The sequence below is a fragment of the Melopsittacus undulatus genome, chromosome 3 (genome assembly GCF_012275295.1).
Source record: "Melopsittacus undulatus isolate bMelUnd1 chromosome 3, bMelUnd1.mat.Z, whole genome shotgun sequence".
NCBI classification, from domain to species: domain Eukaryota; kingdom Metazoa; phylum Chordata; class Aves; order Psittaciformes; family Psittaculidae; genus Melopsittacus; species Melopsittacus undulatus.
In genome coordinates, this window is record NC_047529.1 from 90,034,993 (window position 1) to 90,056,212 (window position 21,220).

General features: G+C 38.8%; 1 protein-coding gene across 1 annotated transcript in view; it reads right to left on the bottom strand.

Annotated features, from left to right (window-relative positions):
- Window positions 1-21,220, bottom strand: part of PCNX2 (pecanex 2) — a 154,901-nt gene that overhangs the window by 79,468 nt on the left and 54,213 nt on the right. Inside the window, exons 16-19 of the mRNA XM_005146038.3 lie at window positions 11,608-11,717; window positions 9,686-9,782; window positions 2,782-2,874; window positions 2,115-2,265 (exon numbers count right to left, since the gene is read on the bottom strand). Coding sequence (XP_005146095.2) covers window positions 2,115-2,265; window positions 2,782-2,874; window positions 9,686-9,782; window positions 11,608-11,717 — 451 coding nt within the window. The remainder of the gene's footprint in view (window positions 1-2,114; window positions 2,266-2,781; window positions 2,875-9,685; window positions 9,783-11,607; window positions 11,718-21,220) is intronic.

Genomic DNA, 21,220 nt, shown 5'->3' on the forward strand with positions numbered 1-21,220 from the left:
TGATAAGATACTTTATGTACTCCTTATAGAGAACTAAAATACCTCCTTTAAAAAAAAAAACAACAAAACTTGAATATATCAATTTCAGCCAGTTCCTGTCTCATAAGAAAATCGTGTCACTGATTGTTAGCAGTTACAGAGTATGGCTCTTCTGCTGACCTTTGCATTTTAAATAAATGACTCTCTTCTTTAATTTTATATTATAACGGAGCTAGTGATATTTTATAGTTCAATATTTTATGGCAATTATATTTTGGTTAAATAATCCAGCACTTCAGAGTAGATTTACCTAAACTGTCATTAAACATCTGGAACACATAAGAGAAATAAAATTCATTAGTTACAGGCAATAATTCCTTCAATGAAAAGAGACATTTCAACTTCTAAAATTTCTAACTACTATAATGTTTTTTTATAATACTGTTTTACTAATTTACAATGCTGTTGGGGATTTGGGAAATGTCAGATCTTTGCCCTTTGCACACAAGTATTTTTTTTTAATCAGAGAGTAAAAGTAAAAAACAGGTGCCTCTCCTTTTTCAGCACCCCGGCTGTGTCTCTCATATATCTTAAAGTATTCTGCAGCAGTGTTTGCAGAAAACATTGTGTCTTATGCAGTCATTTCTGTGATGTTTTGTTCTGTTTGCTATGTTAGACTATTTCAATGCCCTTGGCTTTTGTTTTTAATCCTGTAAGTAAATATACAATTTGTTTAACTGAATACTGTAGTGAATTACTAATATTTTAGGTTATGCTGTAGACAAGTTGTAATTCAAATATATATTTAAATAGTTTAAAATAGATAATTTAAGTCCTATTTTTATTTTTAGGTTATTGCTTCTTGTTAATGTATCAAGTATACTTTTTTACCATCTACTTAGTGGTGAATTCTAATTTATATTTTATTTATAGGGGTTGATTTTGAAAGGATGGCTTGATCTCACCTGTGGAAAAGAAATGCACATTAAAAAACCTTTGAAATATTTTGATGAAGCACTGCAGGAGGGCAATGATGTTTTTGCTCTGCTTGGTAAAGTGAGCGTGCATCATGATTTTAACACTTACTAACTGTCATGTTAGTCTTGTAGAGTGATCGTCTACAAATGAGCTTGTCCAAGGAGAAGAAATACACACTGGTTTAGAGAAAAAGACTAGGTCTTAGAAATGAAGTTTTAATTGATCTATAAGATTGTTTAAGGAGTACAGAACACAAGCTGATCACTAGCAATTTTAATGTATCTTTAAAATGCTGTGATGGAAATTAGAACTGTAAGTTGCACTACCCTTGCTGTTTAAATGCTACGTACTTGTATATCAGAAAGTAGAAAAGATTCTGCCTTAATTTTATTAATCACTTAAGTTTTTAAATTATATAAAATGCAAATGTATTAAGCACGAACTATAATGTAGTTATAGTTGCTTTAAACACAGCTGTAATGTAAAAGGAAAAAGCAGACAATGGCTTATGAAAGGCCACTTAGAACTGGAAAGATGATTAAGGGACAGGAGCATTTAATATAGGAGGAAAGACTGATAGAGCTGGGATTGCTTAGCCTTGAGAAGAGAAGGCTTGAATGGCTTCTTACTAATACCTGATGGGGGCATTTTGAGGGTATAAATATCTGATGGAAAGGGCAAAGCCAATGGAGCCAGTGGTGCCCAGTGACAGGACAAAAGGAAATGGGCACAAACTGAAATTCCATCTCAAAGCAAGTAAACAAACCAACCTTTCTTACTGTAAGGATGATCAAATTCTAGAACAGACTGTCCAAAAAGGTTGTGGGGTCTCTATGCTTGAAGATAATAAAAACTGGACACAGTCCTAAGCAACTTGCTCTGGCTGACCCTGCTCTGAGCTTGAGCATTAGACTAGACAGCCTCCAAGGTGCCTGCCCTTCTGTGCAGTGGTCTCAGGAGACAAATTCTACAGGCTCATGGATTGGCTGGTGATCAGGCAGGGGGGAACAGAAGTGCATGCTATTTGAAAGAGGGAAATACAAGCACAATTTATTCTCCCTGCTCTGTCCCTTCTGACTTTATTTTTTTTTATTATTTTAAACCAAGACAAGCTGCAAGTCATTTCATCACTGTTTAGAAAAGATTTTATTACAAACCTCTCACTTCCCGTTGGTGGTGCTCTTTGCTTTTAAGTATAGGGTGGGAGATCCACAGCCAGGGGTGATGCTTGCGAAGCTGAGGAAGTATGTAATGTGTTACGAATCCTACAGTCCATGCTAAAGCAAACAGGATGATGCTGAGAAATGGCTGGGCCAGAAGAGGAAAAAAAAAGGTCATGGTTATAATTTTCAAATAACACTTTTTTATACATAACTTTTTTCTTTTTTACATTTTTTAACAGTTCCCTATTAATCACATTTTTGTGTAAATGATTTTTATTAAATTCTCTGGCCCCTTGGTGGATATGGATTTTTTTTTATGTGTATTTTGCACACACTGCAATTTTTTTACTCCCTAACTGCACAAAAAAAAGGCAAGAGATCTGGCTTATTCATTCTATCTTCCAGCTCTCATACCATAAAACAGCTGTGGATATGCAGAGTTATAAGGAATGAGGCATTAAAACAGTAACACAGAAATTAATACAAATATCCATAAACTAACTGCCTCGCACATAAAAAATGTTTCAATGACCAATAAATAACATTTTCACTTCATCTCTTCCCACAGTCTCTATTCTTTCCAGATAAAGCATCCTGTGGTTTGGCATTAAAGAAATACCTTAGACAGGGTGGGGAGAAAAAAAACAGGACAGATACACACCCTTAATGACAGAAACACCGTACTGGCACTGACAGCAAATGAGAGAACAGCAGCCGCTGTGCAGACAATGAGATCCGATTTCAATATTTCTTTCTGTGAAAATAATAATTTTATACAAAATTAGCAATCCAATACTATTTAAAACGAATTAAAGGATTCTGCTCTTAATTACAGTCTGCTTCGTGATAAGGCACATCAGCATTCCCTCATACAGAAGTATTTTCCCTACTCTGCTTTGCTTTTGGAATTATTTCTTCACGCTCTAAGTTCATCAAGGTAACAACATTTAAATTCATCATGACTAATTTTAAATTAGATTTTTAAATAACATAGTTTTAAAATTGAGGAAATGAAAGCAATACATTTTTATATTGAGTCAGACTCTGCTTAAGGAATATGTCTACATTATAACTACTTTGGGGAATCAGAATTCTGGTTCTATTTGCTATTTGCAAGCATTAAGATTTCTTCAGATTCAGTTTCTCTTGCTTTACTGAAATGACTCATGCTTTTCTGTAATGTCTTTACAGACATGAAGTTAATAGATTTAGTATGTTCTAACGTAACATGTCCCATTCTCTGATTTTCTGTATCAGAAGCCAAATTTCAGCAAGACTTCATGGGTTTCAGTGTCACTGAATGATAATGAAAGGACATGGATGCCTTCACATAAATATCTAGAACTAGGGTTGGAGTTATTTTGTTTCTAAAGATTGGAAAATATCAGTTTTCCCAGCCTGGTTTTCCTTGTGATTAAAATGTCATTCTCAGTAAACAAATAAACAAGATGGCTTGCAATCTGCCATCTTCTGAAGTGTACTTCAGAGGTCACCCAAATGTTTTTGTGAGCAAATAAAGACCTTGCCTAAGATTTATGAGAGGGGCATTTAAGCTCAGCACATAATATTACTGCTAAGTGATTGAATGAGTAACTATTCACAGCCCTTGGTTTAAAAACTGTCTTATGCTTTAATTCAAAGACATCTAGAAACTTCATATGAAATGCAACGCTTTTGTTGGAGTTAGAAGTTCATCTGATTTCCTGGTGCTGTAAACTAGGCAGTCTTCATGTATCTCATCAGAGAAAAAGAAAGAAAAATGAAATAATAATGAGATAGCAAACCTACAAATAAGGGAGATAGAAAGAAAGCAAACAGAACAAGCGAACAACAGGCTGTGAATTACAGGGGAAGCTGGTAGCTACCACTATATTTAGGCTGCCTATCACTCCCTGTTATGAAAGATACTTCTTAGTAAAAGGTCACAAGCATCAGCACTTCCACTTACTGCAACAGGCCTTTGAAATTCAGGAGGACTAAAATGCCTTCAGGCTCAAGAAGTACTTTTGCTTTGTCTCAGGAAACTCCAATCAGGTTTCTCTGTATTCTCAAGCCATCACCACTCTCCCTCCTTTTCCCAGGCTGCTCCAGGCTGCATGTACCTCCAAAAGAGCAGCACTCCCTCCCCTACAAGAGCTGTGCCCTCTCCCAACAGCCTTGTATTCCACACAGATTTATATGTGGGAGGGTGTAGAGCAGAGTTAGGTCCTCATAAGTCTTCCTGACCATCTGTTCAAAACACGCTGGCCTTCCTCCCCACAACATAAGAGGGATTACAGGAAAGGCCTTCTCTTTCCCTGAACAATCCTTTGACCCCTCCCTGTCCTCACAGGTCCTCTCCACTCAGTTCAGAGCTTCTCTCGCTAGTAAGTTGTGTACCCAGCTCAAATGGTTTTACTATGGGAAGCATTACTGACAAACTGTGGTCAAAACCCTGATAAAGATGGGTAAGGGAATTATTACCAATGCATGTAGTGGAAATCATGATTTTTTTTAACCTTTCCAATTTTTAAACACATTGCATACAAACTCTACATAAAGCAGTGATATTTAGCTTGTAAAATTCAGGGTCTGAGGAAGTTAAACAGTACCAGATTATTTCAGCCCTTTTGTGAATACCTATTATGAAAATTCTTTATCAAGTATTATTTTCTGCACAGTTGAATCCAACTACTCAATCATTTAAAACAAGCTTATAAGAGAAACAAACACATTCCAATCATATTTTCAAGGTTTTCTGTACAACCTGGGAGGATTACTACTAACATGACTTACTTCTCTTGCAATTAGGTGACTGAAGAAGCTGCCATTTTAAGAAGTACATCAAATATTAAGGATTAAACTGTAAAACCAGCAGAGGTGATAGCATGGACATTTTTTTTTGGGAAGCAGCATTCTAACTATCCACTCTATGCTAGGTCAGCAAAGAGAATTTTCTTTAAAAGATTACAGTCAAAAGAGAATGTATTATATTGGTGATATTGCACACACTGGTATTTCCTACCATTCCCATTTTGAGTTAGCAAGTGTTCTTTTTCAGGGTGTCTCACTGCTTTTGACACGTTAACAATCCCATACAGAAAAAAAGACTGTTTTTAAAGCAATGATTATTATTCAAGTATTTAAGCCCCAATTTGATATTTTAACTCTAGCATCATCTAAAATATTTAAAGTATCATATATGCTCAGGCTTGCCCTCTTGCCTTTGCACAGAACTGCTACAAAATGTAAATGTATGGCTCAGCTGCTGACTTGCACAATGGTCCCTGCAGGAGCTCCTTGATGTGGCAGACACTTTCAAAGTTCTCACAGAATTAAGGTTTTTTACCTTCTAAACCAAATCTGAGATATGGTTGCTTTCGCTTCATGTCATGGCACAGTGGTAAGGGCCCCACAGGAAACAGCTGACCCTAGACAGTTATCTCTCTGGCTGAGGGGGATTCAAAGTTACCTTCCAAAAAAACCTTAGGCATCCACCTACAGGTTGTTGCGGGTAGAACTGTGGCTTCCACCCTTCCTGCTCCTGCAAAACACGGGATGCAACCCTGTTTTACATCCTGCATTTAGACCCAGCTCTCCAAAGCAGGATTTTGGATTTCATTCCCAAGGCCAGACATTTACAAACTGAATGTTGAACACCCTACAATGTGATGCTTGAGTCTTTCATTGCAATTGGCCCAATGTGGAAAAGTTAAGCTCCAATCACAGTTAAAATCTCTGCAGTGAGAGATAATCACTGTTATAATTTGGGTTGAAAGCAGGTGGACTTTTTTCTCCATTTTGAATTCAAGGAAAAGAAGAAATACCAAACCAACATCTCTACATTAGATACCTCCACTTTTACAAGCAGAATATACTATAGTGGCACCTTTTTTTTATAATTATTATCACAGAATAACAGAATTATTTAGATTGGAAAATACCTCTAAAATGACCGTGTCCAACTGTTATTTTCAATTATGCTTTTAGAGCTGTGTACAAATCCTTTTACTAGCTACCTAAATGTTCATATCAAAGACCAGGAAGAAAGCTGAATTTGGCTGTAACACATTAGCACCCTCGGGCCACTGGTTAATCTAGTAATCAGCCATGTGGATGCCTACAGAAATTAATTATAATGGTAGGAAGCTCTATTCTCAAAGTTGAGTGGTCAATTATCCATCACAGCTGCTTTATAATTCAGGCTTACAAAGGCGGCTATTCTTACACAGATATTCAAGCAAAGGAAAATAGTAAAGGTCATGTAACTAAACATGAGAGATGCAGTATTTATTATTGTGAACATCAATGCAAAGCCACTACATAATACAACACATTAATTTTCAGTATTAACCTTGTTTGCATTCAGCTCCTTGAGAGGTGATTTGGTTCTGTATGCTTCAGGATTTCTGATTAAAATGGTTCTTAGTTAAATGGCATGTTATGTAGACCATGGATCTGCTTATAGACCAGGGTAAGACTTGCTGTTGCAACCTTCCATCTCTTGGCACTGGCAAGAGGTTAGGAATACTCTCCTCACAGATGAGTACTTGTCGTGGTTTAAACCAAGTCCCCCAACTCCCGGAGAGTTAGGAAGGAAAATCCAAAGAATGTACCCCCACGGATTGAGATAAGAACGGTTTAATAGCTGAGGCATAACACAAAACCCCTACTGCCATTTACTACTACAAATAATAATGATACAGCAAACAGCAAGTGAAAAGAATACAACACCCCACCAGCCACCGACCCGTAACTCACTCCACCCTGCCTGGCTGAGCACCGCGTGCTCCCTCCTCCATTTTCCTCCAGAGCTCCCTCCTCCTGCCTTCTCTTTCCCAGTATGCATCCTGGGCATCACGTGCTATGGTATGGAATACCTCATTGACTAGCCTGGGTCAGGTGTCCTGTCTCTCCTTCCTCCCGGACTCCCCTCCTCCACCTGGCTGGAAAAAACCTTGAATAAAAACACCCTCAAAACATGCTCAAACCATGACAGTACTCCAAGAGGTTAAAAAATGGACCACCACCAGGAACCACGTTCAGATAGTGACATCCTGTTTCACCCAATTTCTGAACTTGTTGAAAACCCCCTTGCAGAAGTTCTGGGAGCTATTTAAAATGGGCTTTTAAGAGTGTTACATCCAAAACATGACTGCTGTTGCTGAAGAAAGTCAGCAGAGACTGTGGCTTGATTATTCTCCTCAAAATTGAGGCACACACATTTTCTCCTACCTCAGCTCTCCCCTGCTTGTTCTATTAGCACAGTGCTGTGAAATAGCAGTGGGAGTCTCCTGGCAAACTGGTTAGTGTTTAATTGAGACAGAGGTATCAGATAGCACAGAGGTTAGACAAAGAGCCTATATTAATCAGAAATTGACCTCTCTTTCTTCAGGACATCACCCATTGTGAAAGAATTATCTGACATTGTAAAGCAAACACATTTGCTTACAGTTTTTATACAGATCGAGGGAAGCCTGGACAGAGATGTAAAAAAAAAAAAAAAGGTGCCAAAGAACTAGTAAGCTCCAGCAACACTGAAGGAAAGAAGCCTCTGTCTAAAAGCATCAGTATGGAGCAAATGTACAAAGCAGAAAAGCACCAAACCCCCAAACCAGGTACATCCTGGAAAGCAAGATGTGCCAGGTATCCCACTTAATTGAGTGCAAAAAAAACAAAACAAACTAAGCCACTGGCAAAACATGGCAGGAATGTTTTCACCAGCCATGGTGAAGAGAAGATATGAAGTCTTCTATCTGGCCAGTCCCACCACAGTCCTCCCTGTGCTTCTGTATCTTCTGCATCTTCTGCCCCAGGTGGCTGAAGGGCCCAAGTACAGTTGAACCACATGGTAACTGTTAGTGTAGGGTATTAGATACCTGTCTACGTTCCTGACACAAAACCAGTTTGAGAGTCTGCAGCATGACTCCATTCTGAAAATACAGCCAGGATCTTATATGAACATTTGTCCATTCTTTGGGGTTCTTTTTGGTTTCAATGTATTGAAGACTTGCTCAAGGTTTCCCTCTACACTGAGAAATGCCCTCTGCACTGGACAGCCACAGTAACCACTGCAGTCCACTGGCAAGGCTTCATCTGCAGAACAGATGAGATCAGACCCTGCATTGCATTCATATTGCAGTATGACCCTGTTGCAAACAGTTTAGTTTGCAAGAAACTTGTAAATACAAGCAATAAGAAATAGATTTATCACTTAATCTTATGTGAGGCTTATTAGAGTAGGCACTTTAAAATAACATGATACACGGTGGAAAATAACAATCTAAGCAGCAGCTTAGCAAAGAAAAGTAGAAAGTATTGGTACTGTGGGATCAACTCACATGCCGAATGTAAGCCATGTAACACCTTATAAAATGTCCAACAAATGATTCAGGGTGTACAGGAGAGATGTATAGAAGAGATCCCTTTGAAGGGACATATAGAGGCCAGGCCATCTACCACACAACCTGTATCAGTAGGTACTATGGACTCCCAGGTCATGTCTAAGAGTCAGAAAAAGACTATCTTCCAGGCACTCTTTCAATGTTTCTTGCTTCTGCAGTTATTCAGGAGTTTAGGAATAACTGCCTAGATGGCAAATGCTACATGCAGGCATTAGGGATGTGGTCAGGGAGAAAGGTTGTCTAACAGCCAGGAAGCAGGACAGTTCACAACTCTAAGAAATGTTAAATACCCCTTAGTACTTCTGGAAACTCAGCAGTCTTCCCACAGGAAGATCAACCTTCCCTGGGTAGCAACAAGGATTTTTATATAAAAAGAGACAAAAAGAAAGATGGGTCACTTTGGATGTTTAAGCTGATGTGGGAAATAAACTGACACAAACTTAGAGCTACTTGCCAGGCAGTAGGAAAAAAATAGCCTACCAAGCAAAGAAGAAATTATGAGATAGCAATGCTTGGCACCAGGCATGTACCTCCCTCTCTCATACTAGTCAAGTTTCACATGCTTCTTCCACCTCTAGGTGCCAAGTCTGGTCTGTGCTCCACCTGGCTTGTAGGCCATACAATCAAAAGTACTCCTGGCACAGAAAAGGCATTCCTGAAAATCAGATCAACCCCTAGCCCTAGAAAAAGAATGAATAAGGGGTGGTTTACATACAATTAACCCTGTGGACCAAACCCTGTCCCCCTCCAACGCAGACAAGAAGTCGGGCAGTACCACTCACTTTTTTAAACGCTTGTTTAAAAAGTGTTTAAAAATGCCTACCTTGTATACACAAGGTTGCCAGGCTGTAACTATATACACAGAATCTGCATTCGCTCTCTGAGTACCAGGATAAGATGCCTCATTCCCCAAGCTCTAAGAGTGTATTTCCCACCAACTGCATTGAGGAATCAATGTTGTCCTTCAAAAGGAAAATGGCAACACTCCCCTTCTCCCTTCCAGCCTCATTGGAAAGAAAGTCTAGAACATCTCTCAGATTCTATCTGTGGATTTAAAGGAACAGAATATATACCCTTCCATTTTTTATGTTTTTTGTAATTTAAATATTTAAAAGGTTCCTCATTGAAGAAAATGGATGGGACAGAGCTCTGAACAGAAAGTAATGAAAGAAAAGGTCTTACCACCGATTCTCTCATCTTTTCTGGGAGTGGATCTGCTGATGAATCTTCAAATCGTTGACGCAGATAGTGAGGGACATATTTGCATTGAATAAGGGACCTGTTTAAAAAATAAAAAGAAAATCTTAGTTAAGATACTTCTGAACATTTCTAACAGATATAAATATACTGGGGGCAGAGAAGCAGGATCAACCTCAGGTTTCCTTCCTCATGTATTCAGTAGCTGTCTTGTCTCTGTATAGCTGGAGATTGACACAAACCAGCTCTACCTGTGAACAAGGTAGAACTTCCTCATCAAAATGTTAAGAAGTCTCAGCAGTCCCACCAATGTAACTCAATCATTCAGAGGAATGAGCAGAGAGGGTACTGTTGCATTCATACATTTTATTGATGTTTCAATTAAACTGAAACCAATATGGAAGCAGTTTAGACCCACATTAGACAGGCCAAAGAAGCTATTGCTGTATATCCTCAATTTACAGTTTACATGCTACCTCCTTCTCCATCTTAGAGTTTATGCCATAGGCCACCCCTTAGATACTGTTTCCAATCTCCTTAACTTCCTTCAGTTAAGTTTGGAGCTGCTTAAAAAAACAAAAAAATCTTAAACCTCTTTTTTTTTTAAGGATTACACATTTTTATCATGATTGCACAATAAACATTTGATGATATTGTACACATATTATTAATTTTAAGATATTTAACAACTATTTCAGCTGCCTGAGATTTGATTAAGAATGTTATGAAATCAGTAACCAGATTTTAAAGTTAAAATGGATTTAACAGTTTAAGAATACTTCCTTAAAACAGAAGTTTTAAGGAAAGACAAGTTTCTGTTCTATTAAAGAAGCTAATGAACTGGTGCACCCTTCCTGGGAAGTAGGAGTAAAGAATAGATTTAAAGTACTTCAGAATTGAAAGAGCTCACCACTTCCCTGCTCCTTTGCAATTTATCTGGGTATATTTTACTCCAATGCTAAACAAATCTCCCTAATACAGCACATATTTTACTTTCTTCCATACCCAAGTTCCATACTGTAACACTCAATGAATTAGATGCCACCTAAAGAGCCTCACCTCAACAGACACACAACACGTCTCATGAATCAAAGGAGAGAACCCATGGAATTCTTTACAGGCCCTCTACACTGTTCTAGGGTAAGACTGAGCTGTCTGTGAAGCAGAATCCCATATGGCATGGTGATGCTGGCTGCACAAAACCCACTTGCTTGCTCAGTTCCAAAGCCATATACATAGATGCCCAGCTCCTTCTGGACAACCCCCATGATAGCCATATAGCACAGTTGTCTCAAAGGAAAATTCGTATCTGCTGCACTTGACTATGGATCTACGGGCCTTTCTCATGTCACCTCAACCTGCAGATCACAATGTTAGGACTTCTCCCCTGGATCTCTCATTCGTGACATCAGCTCTTAATACACTCTACTTTTCCTCAGCTACCTCTAACAGACTATATCAGAGCAGAAAAGGAAGATGTTAATCTCAGAGATGTATAGCCTACTGACAGTGACCCTCGGGAAGAGCTGGAACTGAGCCATCTTCCCAGCACATCAAATCTCTTTGCCACAGCACTATCCACTGCACATTCTGCAACACCAAGTAGCCTGAGCACCCTCTCAACTAAACCACTATCCTCCAACATGGCAAGCACACAATTTACTAGAGGATGAAATCTGCTTCAGAGAATTTGGAGAGTGCTGTTTGAAGAGCACCAGCCATACTGTCAAACTGACTGCAGCACTTCATTTATTTAGAGATCTGATACCAACCAAGCAGACATAGCAAGGAATTTCCATCTAACCACAGTATTTTGGAGAGATAATCCCTGTGCTTTGGAAACTAAGCATCACTCTGGCTGTGTGCTATACAGAGTAATCAATAAATAACATTTTCAGGCAACTTACATCAGTACAGATGGGTCACTGCTTTGTCTGCTGAGATGATAAGAAAGTGCAACTAGCAGGCCACAGAAAGCAGAGAACAGTGCTGGAATGTGCTGTGCATCCCAGGGTTCCTGAACAGAAGCACAGAAAGCAGAGGATTTTAAAGTTAGGAATGCAGAGCTTAACAACAACAACAAAATTAAGTAAGTCATATATGCAGTGCTAAATGCACAGCATCTGAATTTGTACACCATCTGCCAAGGACTGAAAATCCTTTTTCATATCAAAGTCTATAATTATGAAAAAGACTGAGATTAGAGGCATGTTTTGTGATCATATTATGTAATTCCTGTACAATCGGCAATTAGCTAGGAAACCACACGAAAGGCAGGTTTTCTCTCTGATGAAACACTAGAGGCAAATTCTCATTAAAATGAGATGCAAGGGAAATGAAAAGCACTGTATTTTCTAGACTCTAAACTGATGTGTAGTTACTTGACCCATGGTCAGATTACATGCAACAAATGCCAGTGTCACTTAAATCAGGTAGTGGGGTACAGTTCTGGCACCTCACTCCAAAATCTTTCTGCTGCTTTGTAGGTTACATCCAGGCCCTGCCTGAATGATAACAGTGGAGAGGGCTCGCCACCCTATGTAAGATCCCTGAACATGGAAAGAAGAGACAATTTACACACTTGCCAGCACACTTTGGGCATAACCAAGATGAGAAAGTTTCTGGGTGACTGAAACAGCTAAAATTGGCCAAAAATAATATGAGAAAAAAGATGAAGTAAGAAACATTCTATTTCTTTCAGGTGCAACAAACACCTAAGACAAATTAATTTCCTTTCAAGGGACAAACACCCAAAGCACTGCAAGATAAGGTTTCTTTGGAATTTAACCCTGAGATTCTCATTATCCTAACAGCAGTATCACAAAAGTGAAATTCTAATTCCAAGAATCACTTTCCCTTCAGCATACTAAGGAACATCACAAAGATGAAAGAGGCAAGTTTCTAGTTCTAACAAACAACCCTACTCAAAACAGTCATTACAAAAAAAGTATTAGGAAAAACCCAGCATCATTTGTCTGGCAAGTCAAACTTTGCCATCCAATTTCACTCTTCATTTCATTGTTCCCTGTTTTGGGGCCAAATACATTTTGGAGTTAGATTTTCCAATGCTTAGTCTCAGGTCAGAAATCTTACAGAGAAAACTAACTGAATCCAAAATGTTCTGAAAGTGGCTGAATCACAGTGTGTTCAAATATCCACTGCATTTCTAGGGCAATAGATCTGCATACAGATCCACCCAGCAGCTTCTAGTGCATGACTATCCCTCTGCCCTGCAACTTCTTGCCAAAGCAAAATACTGTAAAGAGCCCAGCAATGTACCTGGTATTGAAATGTATCCATAGCCAGTTTGAGAAATCATTCTCCCCTTTTTCTACTGTAAAACTGCACATGGCTGGTTGCCCATATTAATGTCTCAGGAAGTCTTTACTTGCATATTTTCTGTATATTAAACACAGCTTCTACATTTAGCTGGCCTATTCTTCAGTTCCAAAGTGTCATTGTCCCCTCAGAGCTCAGCTGTCAGGGGGCCAGGAAGGCAGGCAGGATAGGCATCAATACTCACTATGTGCCTAGAGAGTAGCATTTTCCAGAATGCTACACAATGTTGTACAAAAGAATGAACAAAGATGTCCTATCTCTGACATCAAGGTGATGTACCCTGCTCCATTTTGTCACTTTCCTCACCCACTGCCTGGTAGAGCTTTAAATTAAAAAGATAAAAAAACACAATATAGCTCATAATTTGACAATGATTCTTCTCAGTAGGAAAACAGGAATGACAGGTTTAGTTCAGGGAGCTGGTATTATCTGTCATACTAGACAGGTAGTTTGACTTCCTACTTTTACCTCATTTGGTTGAGGTGACATGTTGTAGTTTCATATCAGTTTTGACTTTGATGCAGACACTCACGTAGTCATTTTTAAAACAAGTGAAGTGGACTTACAGGATAAAGGATGAAAGTGATGAGTTACAACAGACACAGTGGTCTGGGGGTGGCATTTCATTACAACCACCAAATCTCCTAATCCCAAAACAATCCACTAAAAAAGGAGATAAAGGTGTCTTTGAACTTATGAGCCTTTTGCAACTGGTAGAGGTTGGGAGGCAAATGTATTTTGAAAAAGTGGTGATAGTATTTTTCTGTCCTATAATATTTATCTTTTTTGCTTCTTGTCACAAAAGGGCAAAAAAGGCATGTGGTACCCTTATCTTTCAAAGATATGCTCAAATAAATCATATGTCCTACTTCAGAAACAAAAAGTGCTCTGAAAAGAGAACCATTTGTGGTAAGTAGAAATCCTTGATACTCTTTTTTCCCCCCTCCCCACAGACTATTCCTCTCAATTCAACGAAGACTTGACAGATTGCTGCAGTATCAGCATCATTGAAGGTGAAGGTGTTTGCATAGTGGCTGGCTTTTTAAATATGAAGACAAACTCCAGTTGTTCTTCACAAAGCACACACCCCCTCTGATTTTCCACTCTCTCATGATTGGTTTTAGTTGGAAAGGACCTTTAAAAGTCATGTAGTACTACCCCCCTGCAGTCCAACTAATCTTTCTTTGGTCTTTTTCTTTACCTCCACACCCCAGCCTCATCATGGGTCTATGTTACTGCTCATACCAAACAATACACAGGACAGCTGTTGACAGTAACCAATTCAACATATGTGATAGTAAATTGAAAGAAATACTGAACATATATGCTCTGAATGAGATTGTAAAAGGGAATCCTCCCCACCCCCGAAGGAATGAGAAAATGATAACAACTCATCCTCTACAAGGTTAACCATAAACTTAATTATATTACCATGGATACTCCTTTTCAATGAACACTAGCAACCAAGAAATGGGAATTATTCATGAGCCTCGTGTTACACTGGTTAGAAACAAATTCTAGGGAGAGGTGCCCAGCAGCCTTACATTCCCATCACCCATGGAAAACAAAACATTACTTTCCCAGAAGTGCTCCATAAAACTGACAAGCAATAAACTAACAGAATACAGATATTGCTGCCTATTCTGAGCAACATTCTGTGTCTCTGCACTCCCGACTGCTGTGACTGTATTTTGATTGCTGAAATTTAAAATCCATAAGGATGTCACTAATGCAGGGGTATGCATATGTGCACACACCACCTTACACAACAGGGTCCCTGTCTGTGACTGGGACTCCTCAGCTAGAAAGTAAGATGAGCAACAACTTTCAGGCAGGGGCATGAATACTCATATGTCACATAATGGTGAGCTTATCCTAAACAAGAAGTACAGATTTCTACGTTGCTATACAGTTCTTACACAGTGACATACTACTGTAAGAATAACCTTAGGCTGTATCAGATTCTGCAAGCATAATTTCCTTTTGCTGTTATATCTGGACAATAAGTTCTTGTTATACACAGAAAACTAACAGCATAACTATTGAAGTTATGTCTAAAGTGCAAACCTATGGCTGTAAATATTGCTCACTGAAATGTGTCATAGCTGACAACTCTTTCCAAGCTCTTGCATGAACCTCAGGGGTTTCTAAATTGGAAAGTACATAAAATTGACAAGCCTTGTCTTTAAAGCCTCCAACAGGGCTGGAAGCATGTTACGTGGCAGAAGCAGAGCTGTCTAATAGTCCTATACTCTTATTTTTAGTTACCTCACACATTCAGGAATTCTGACTATACACATGGGCTCATTCACTGCTGTTTAGAAATTCATTTAGGCAGTGTTAGCAGATTGAGGGAGATGTATGCTTGCAATTCTTTCCCATTATAAAACCATAAGACAAAATATTTCAAAATTATTAGTACACAGATGAAGCCTGAGTCATTGAAAATGGGAATCAAGAAGCATTGTTGTCCTGATTAATGTGTTTAAAACTCATTAAACAACAAACCAAACTACATCAATGTGAGCTGAGAATGGTTTAAAATACACACAGGATTTTTAATAACTGCCCATTGAAACAATAAATAAGAAAAAAGTTTAATGGAAACGATGTAACTTTATTTTTCCATAAACCATGCACTTACACAGAGCTGGAGGGGGCAGCTATGCCGCATGTGAACACATGCACATTAGTTTAATTTCTGACCCAAGCGCAAAATCTGAAGTTTTTTCAGGCTGATTAAGACAAATCACAAGCTCCTTCAGCAGTTAAAAATTGTATGAATACATAAAAAACGCTGAATGACCACTAACTGGTTCCCGATAAGTTTCAAATCCAAACCAGCTGATAGGAACAGAAAAGCTGATGAGGAGGACTGACTGATTCCAGGAACCTTTGGGGTGTGCTCTTCCGCTACACTGATGTGCTGCAATGCTACAGACTGATACCAAGATGGATAAATTCCAGAATGAATATTTGAGGAAAAAGTAGAGGGACATACCTGACTTCTTTAAAACAATCTGTTTAATATTGGGGGACAGACCATGAAACAGATGGAGCAGGAGACAGAAATCAGCACATCAGGCAATTCTAGGCAAATGAAAAAGATGGAACAGAAGTTCCTGTGTCTACAATTTGATGGATGTAATAGAAGAAAATAAAAACATTCCATGAGGAAATAGATATAACCCTTTCATATATCAAAGCTAAGGTGGCTATAAGAGCTGCCAATTTCTGTTCAAGATTACAGGATTGAAGCTGAGATCAGAAATAAAGCCAAGCTGAAGTGAGCACGTATAATTTTAAACTGAATTCAGTTACCCAATAGCTTCAAAAGCAAGGTGAAAAATTGCTGCTAGTAGATGTAAGAATCCATGGAATGACCAAAAGAAGTGATAAAACCGTGTTTAAGATTTAGAACATTTTATTACACAAAAGTAAATTAAAGTTCATAGAGGACCTGTAAAGAACTGTAATAAGGAGTGATGATATCATTCAACAGAGGCCTGGGAGACAAAGAATAATCTCAAAGACAGCAAGAGAAACTCAAATCTTTGCACTTCGGAAGACATTTCTCTTGTCTGAAATCAAGTTCACAGTATTGTTGTATATAAGGCTAGATAAGCAGCTGGTGTGACATCACTCATGGCAGGGATGTGTCATGGGATAAGATGTATGAAGAGATGATTTATAGCTCCTGAAAGCTGTAGCCAAAACACCTTTGCGTCACTGGGATAATTTAAGTTATGATTTTAGACGCAATACTCTGTACTCCCTACTGCGAACCATTCTGGGGTTTCTCTTCTTAGTTTGACAGAATTAAACAAAAAGAAAACTGATCAGTGCAGCAGTAGCACCACCAGAGGAGATCCTGGCGAACCACAGACACATGATTCCTCCACACAAGCATCAAGCAAGGGTACAGCTGCTGGGAAACACTCTGAGGAGGGGAACTGACCCCTTGACCACAGCAGGTGGGAACCCTTTGCCTCTCAGTCATCTCCAAACAAGTGTCTAAGACACAGAACTCAAACACAGGTCTCAAAACGCAATGAGTTTGCACCTGGCATTGTAACAGGCTGTCCTTATTTTAATTGTGTAGAAAATACATGTTGGGTCATGTAACAGCATGTGCCCATGACGTAAGCAGCATGCAGCCGCTCCCCAAAACATACCATATGCTTCTGATAAAGTCCTGTGCTGGGACATGTGAGCAGCCTGCCACATGATCCAACCTGCACGTTCACTGTTAGCACAAGACTGGAGATCTGTCCATCCTCTTTTAGGTGATATGTGTATTTTATTTAAGACAGAAACAGTTCTGGTCAGATGATGGCAAAGATGCTGCAAGGTCATTCAGAAAGAGAGCACTGCCAGATGAATTCATTCGGCACACCAAATTTTCTCTGCAGATCCTAGGATGAACTTTCAATTGAGAATACTGTAGAAAAATTTTCCTCAGGCAGCTTATCTGAACAAAAATCAATGACAATTATTAAGTTAAACTAATGTTATGTCTATACTGCAGCTGCTTTTCCACAGAGACTCTCAGTTGGTTTTGTACAACATAATTCACCAGAAAAATCAGTCTGGACAAGACATGGGATTTCAGCACAGGCCTATTTGTCTCAGTTCTCAGAGTTTATATTCACATGCAGAAGGTTAACTCTAGTACTTGCACTGTTTTGTGAACATACCCCAAAACAATTGCTCAATTCTTACTTTTTAATTTTTCTAAAATAGGAGATGTAAAGCAAAGAATTGATATGAATTTACTACTCTAAAAACATTTTGAAATCTGACTGCAACTAAATCAAACTACAGTATGTACATTGTGTAGTTTCTGTTCTAAAAATGAACAAGAAAAACTCACTTAAGAACACAGATTTATTATGAAATTAACAGTGCACATTTATTTTAATATAATATAAGACTATGTGGTAAATTATTCTTTTAATGAGCTTCTTCAGGAATAATATCTTTGCTTTTGAAATAATTAATGTACACAGGAAAATGAGGCTAGGCTATTTCACCCTGCAAGATAATAATTAGAACACAAGAGCCACTTTAAGAAGGAAAAACTCAAGCCTGATATCGCTGGAATGGGACTTCAGACTAGGCATTTGATGTGAGCAATTGTTCACCAGCAAAAAGCACACAACCACTTCAAGATCCATTCTACTCCACAATTTATTTCAGGAAATAGAACTCCGCCAGTTACACCTGCTGAGCTATAAGATTCTGCCAATAAACAGAGTTTATATTTGAGGATGCGGCATTTCAGACAATAAGCTTTGCAACTCAAAAATCCTGTGCTAGAGAAGCTTTCCTACTCCTGAGTCATTTTGATTGTGATGATTTTTTTGACCTCCGTGTACATTGAAAAATTTTCTCTGTTGGTTTTGACAAACTGACTAAAAGTGAAAAGAGAAAAATAAAAACAAAAGAACGACTGTAAAGTGCAAGTGTGGAAAAGATGCCATTTCTATACCACATAATTATCACTGTTGTGCAAGCACCTCAGTGAAATAGGCTATCCCCTTTCACAGTGGTTCCTATTCAGGATCATATTTTTCTATTACATTTAAGTGAATTCCTACTCCTCCTCCACCAAACAAAGGATTGTTCTCTTGCAATGTTTTTGACAGCAGTCCAAAATGAAGAAAAATATCTCTGGACCTGACTGAAAAGCACAGAAGGATAACAGAAGTGCTTATTTCATAGCTTTGAGAAGAAAAAAATGTATGACATTTCAAGCACCCTAGTAGACTGAGATTATGAGCTGAAGCAAATGGAATCATCTTTACATGCTTTAAATTAACCTCCTCAGAAGTGCCTTCACAAGAACAGTGCCATAAAAATTCAAATTAACTGTAATTTCTGTGTGAACAGAAAGCCTGCACTTAATATTGGTAATTTACAACAGATATCTTGTAAATCTTTCACAGCACTCTACAACTTCAGGGTAGCATTAAAAGCATATTTCTAAGCAGTTTGAAGTCTAATCCACAAGAAGATTGCTTATCTACTAAGCCACCTGCATGCTGTAATTTTAAGTACTATGCCAAGAAAGGAAAGTGAACAATATTTTAAGGGGCTTTTTTTTAACACTCTTTACAAAACTATTTCTCAAAGTATCCATCACACAGCTTCCCTACCTTCAACTAATCGCCCTCTGCTAACCTTAGCAGGGGATAAAATGGTTGTTTTAGATATTTGCCTGTTGAACTCAGGTTTAATTCAATTCCTTCCTTCCATAAAGATCTCTCTGTTTTCTTCATTGCTTCTTCCCCCATCACAGTTTTTTCTCACTCTGTTCATTCTTAAAGAGAGTCACCTTCTCCATCTCAGCTACCACTTTCCAAATCATTAATATAACCAAAAAAAACCATAGCAGGAATACTACTCACTTCAGGAAACTGTGTAAGAAGCAGTCACCTCGGTCAGGTGAAACCACTGTAACTGATCTACTGGGTCAGCCTGACAACAGAAGATTCCCTGGGAGTACACAACATGTTCAAAGACATTTAAAGTGTCTTAATGGAGCACTGCTCACTAACTGAGTTGCCATAATTTATTGTGTATGGACTCAAGCCACCCAAGGGCAAGATTAAATGGTGGCTTAACACGCTTCACCATACTGCTGGGAGTGGTTGAGAACACATGCACAGCCAGCTCTGACCTGTGAGAGACCATTAAGGCATTATAATAGAGCATTTTTGATTTAAAGTTTGTATTCAAAATTTTAAGTGGAAAATAATTCAAAAACATTGTAGAAATGCTTATATTCCTTAAAGAATTCCTGAAAGAAACATCTGATCACCCCTCTCATCTATGTAAATTTCCAGCCTGGGTGTTGACATGATACATCTTTGGCTGTTGTAGAACCTCATACTGGGATGTCTGTGTGTGCTGTGCATGCGTAGCACCACAAAGCAGCCTCCCATGTATGCCCACAAGATGTCAAGAGCAGCTTGTAAATGACTGCACATCCTGACGCAGCCCTGCACAAGCACTGATAGCATCTAGCCTGTAATGAAACACTGGCAAAAAACTGTCCCTTAAAGGATAAACTCTATCCCTAGTCTAAGATGAAATTTTGCTGTAACTGTAGTCACTGGGAATTTTACAGCAAACTTGAAGGCAGCCAAAATCTTATTGCTATTAATTTTGCCAGCATATAGACCCAAAGCACACCTCCATCCTGACCACTATACACAACTTAGTCTCTACATCTGAAGGCTACAATGAAATAAAAGGTGGCACAGAGTGGAGCAACTAACTTAGCTACCCCTGTGAGAGCAGCTGTTTTACAAGTTGACACTAGAAAGGCTGGGACTCTTCAGATTAAAGAGGAAATGGCTGGCAGGGAGGGGGTATGACTGACGCCTACAAAACTGTGAAGGCAGTGGATATGGTGAATATAGAACAGTTCCACAAATGCTGCAATACTAGGCATAGGGAAGGCTTAGTGAAATTAGCAGATCAGTTTAAAATCAATGAAGGACAGCACTGCTTCACACAGAACACACTGAACATCTGGAATTTGTTGGCACAAAATTGTGGAGACAGACAGGACCAGCACATTCAGGAAAGTACTTGGCAAATTCATAAATAACAAGTCCACAGATACCGAATGAAATAAGCATGGACACAGTCTCCAATGTCCCTAATCCAACAGTTGTGGATACTGGTGGAATATTAGGGAAAAGAGTGGCAGTCATCTGGCTTGCATTAAGTTTTTAAATTGCATTCCCCTGTGGATGTAGACACATTACTGGTTCAGATAGTTCACTGGTCTGCCCAAGGTGGGCATTTAATTTCTGAGGCATACTGTTATAAAGCAACCACAAATCATAGAATGTTTAGGGTTGGAAAGGACGCTAAACCATGTCACCCAAAGTTCTGTCCATTCTGGCCTTGAACATCACCAGGGATGGAGCATTCACAGTTTCTGTGCCTCACCACCCTAACAGTAAAGAACTTCCTCCTCATACCTAACCTGAACTGCCCTTGTTTAAGTTTAAACCCATTACCACTTCTCCTATCACTACAGTCCCTAATGAAGAGTCCCTCTCCAGCATCCTTATAGGATACTGGAAGGCTGCTATGAGGTCTCCATGCAGCCTTCTCTTCTCCAGGCTGAACAGCCCCAACTCTCTCAGCCTGTCTTCATATGGG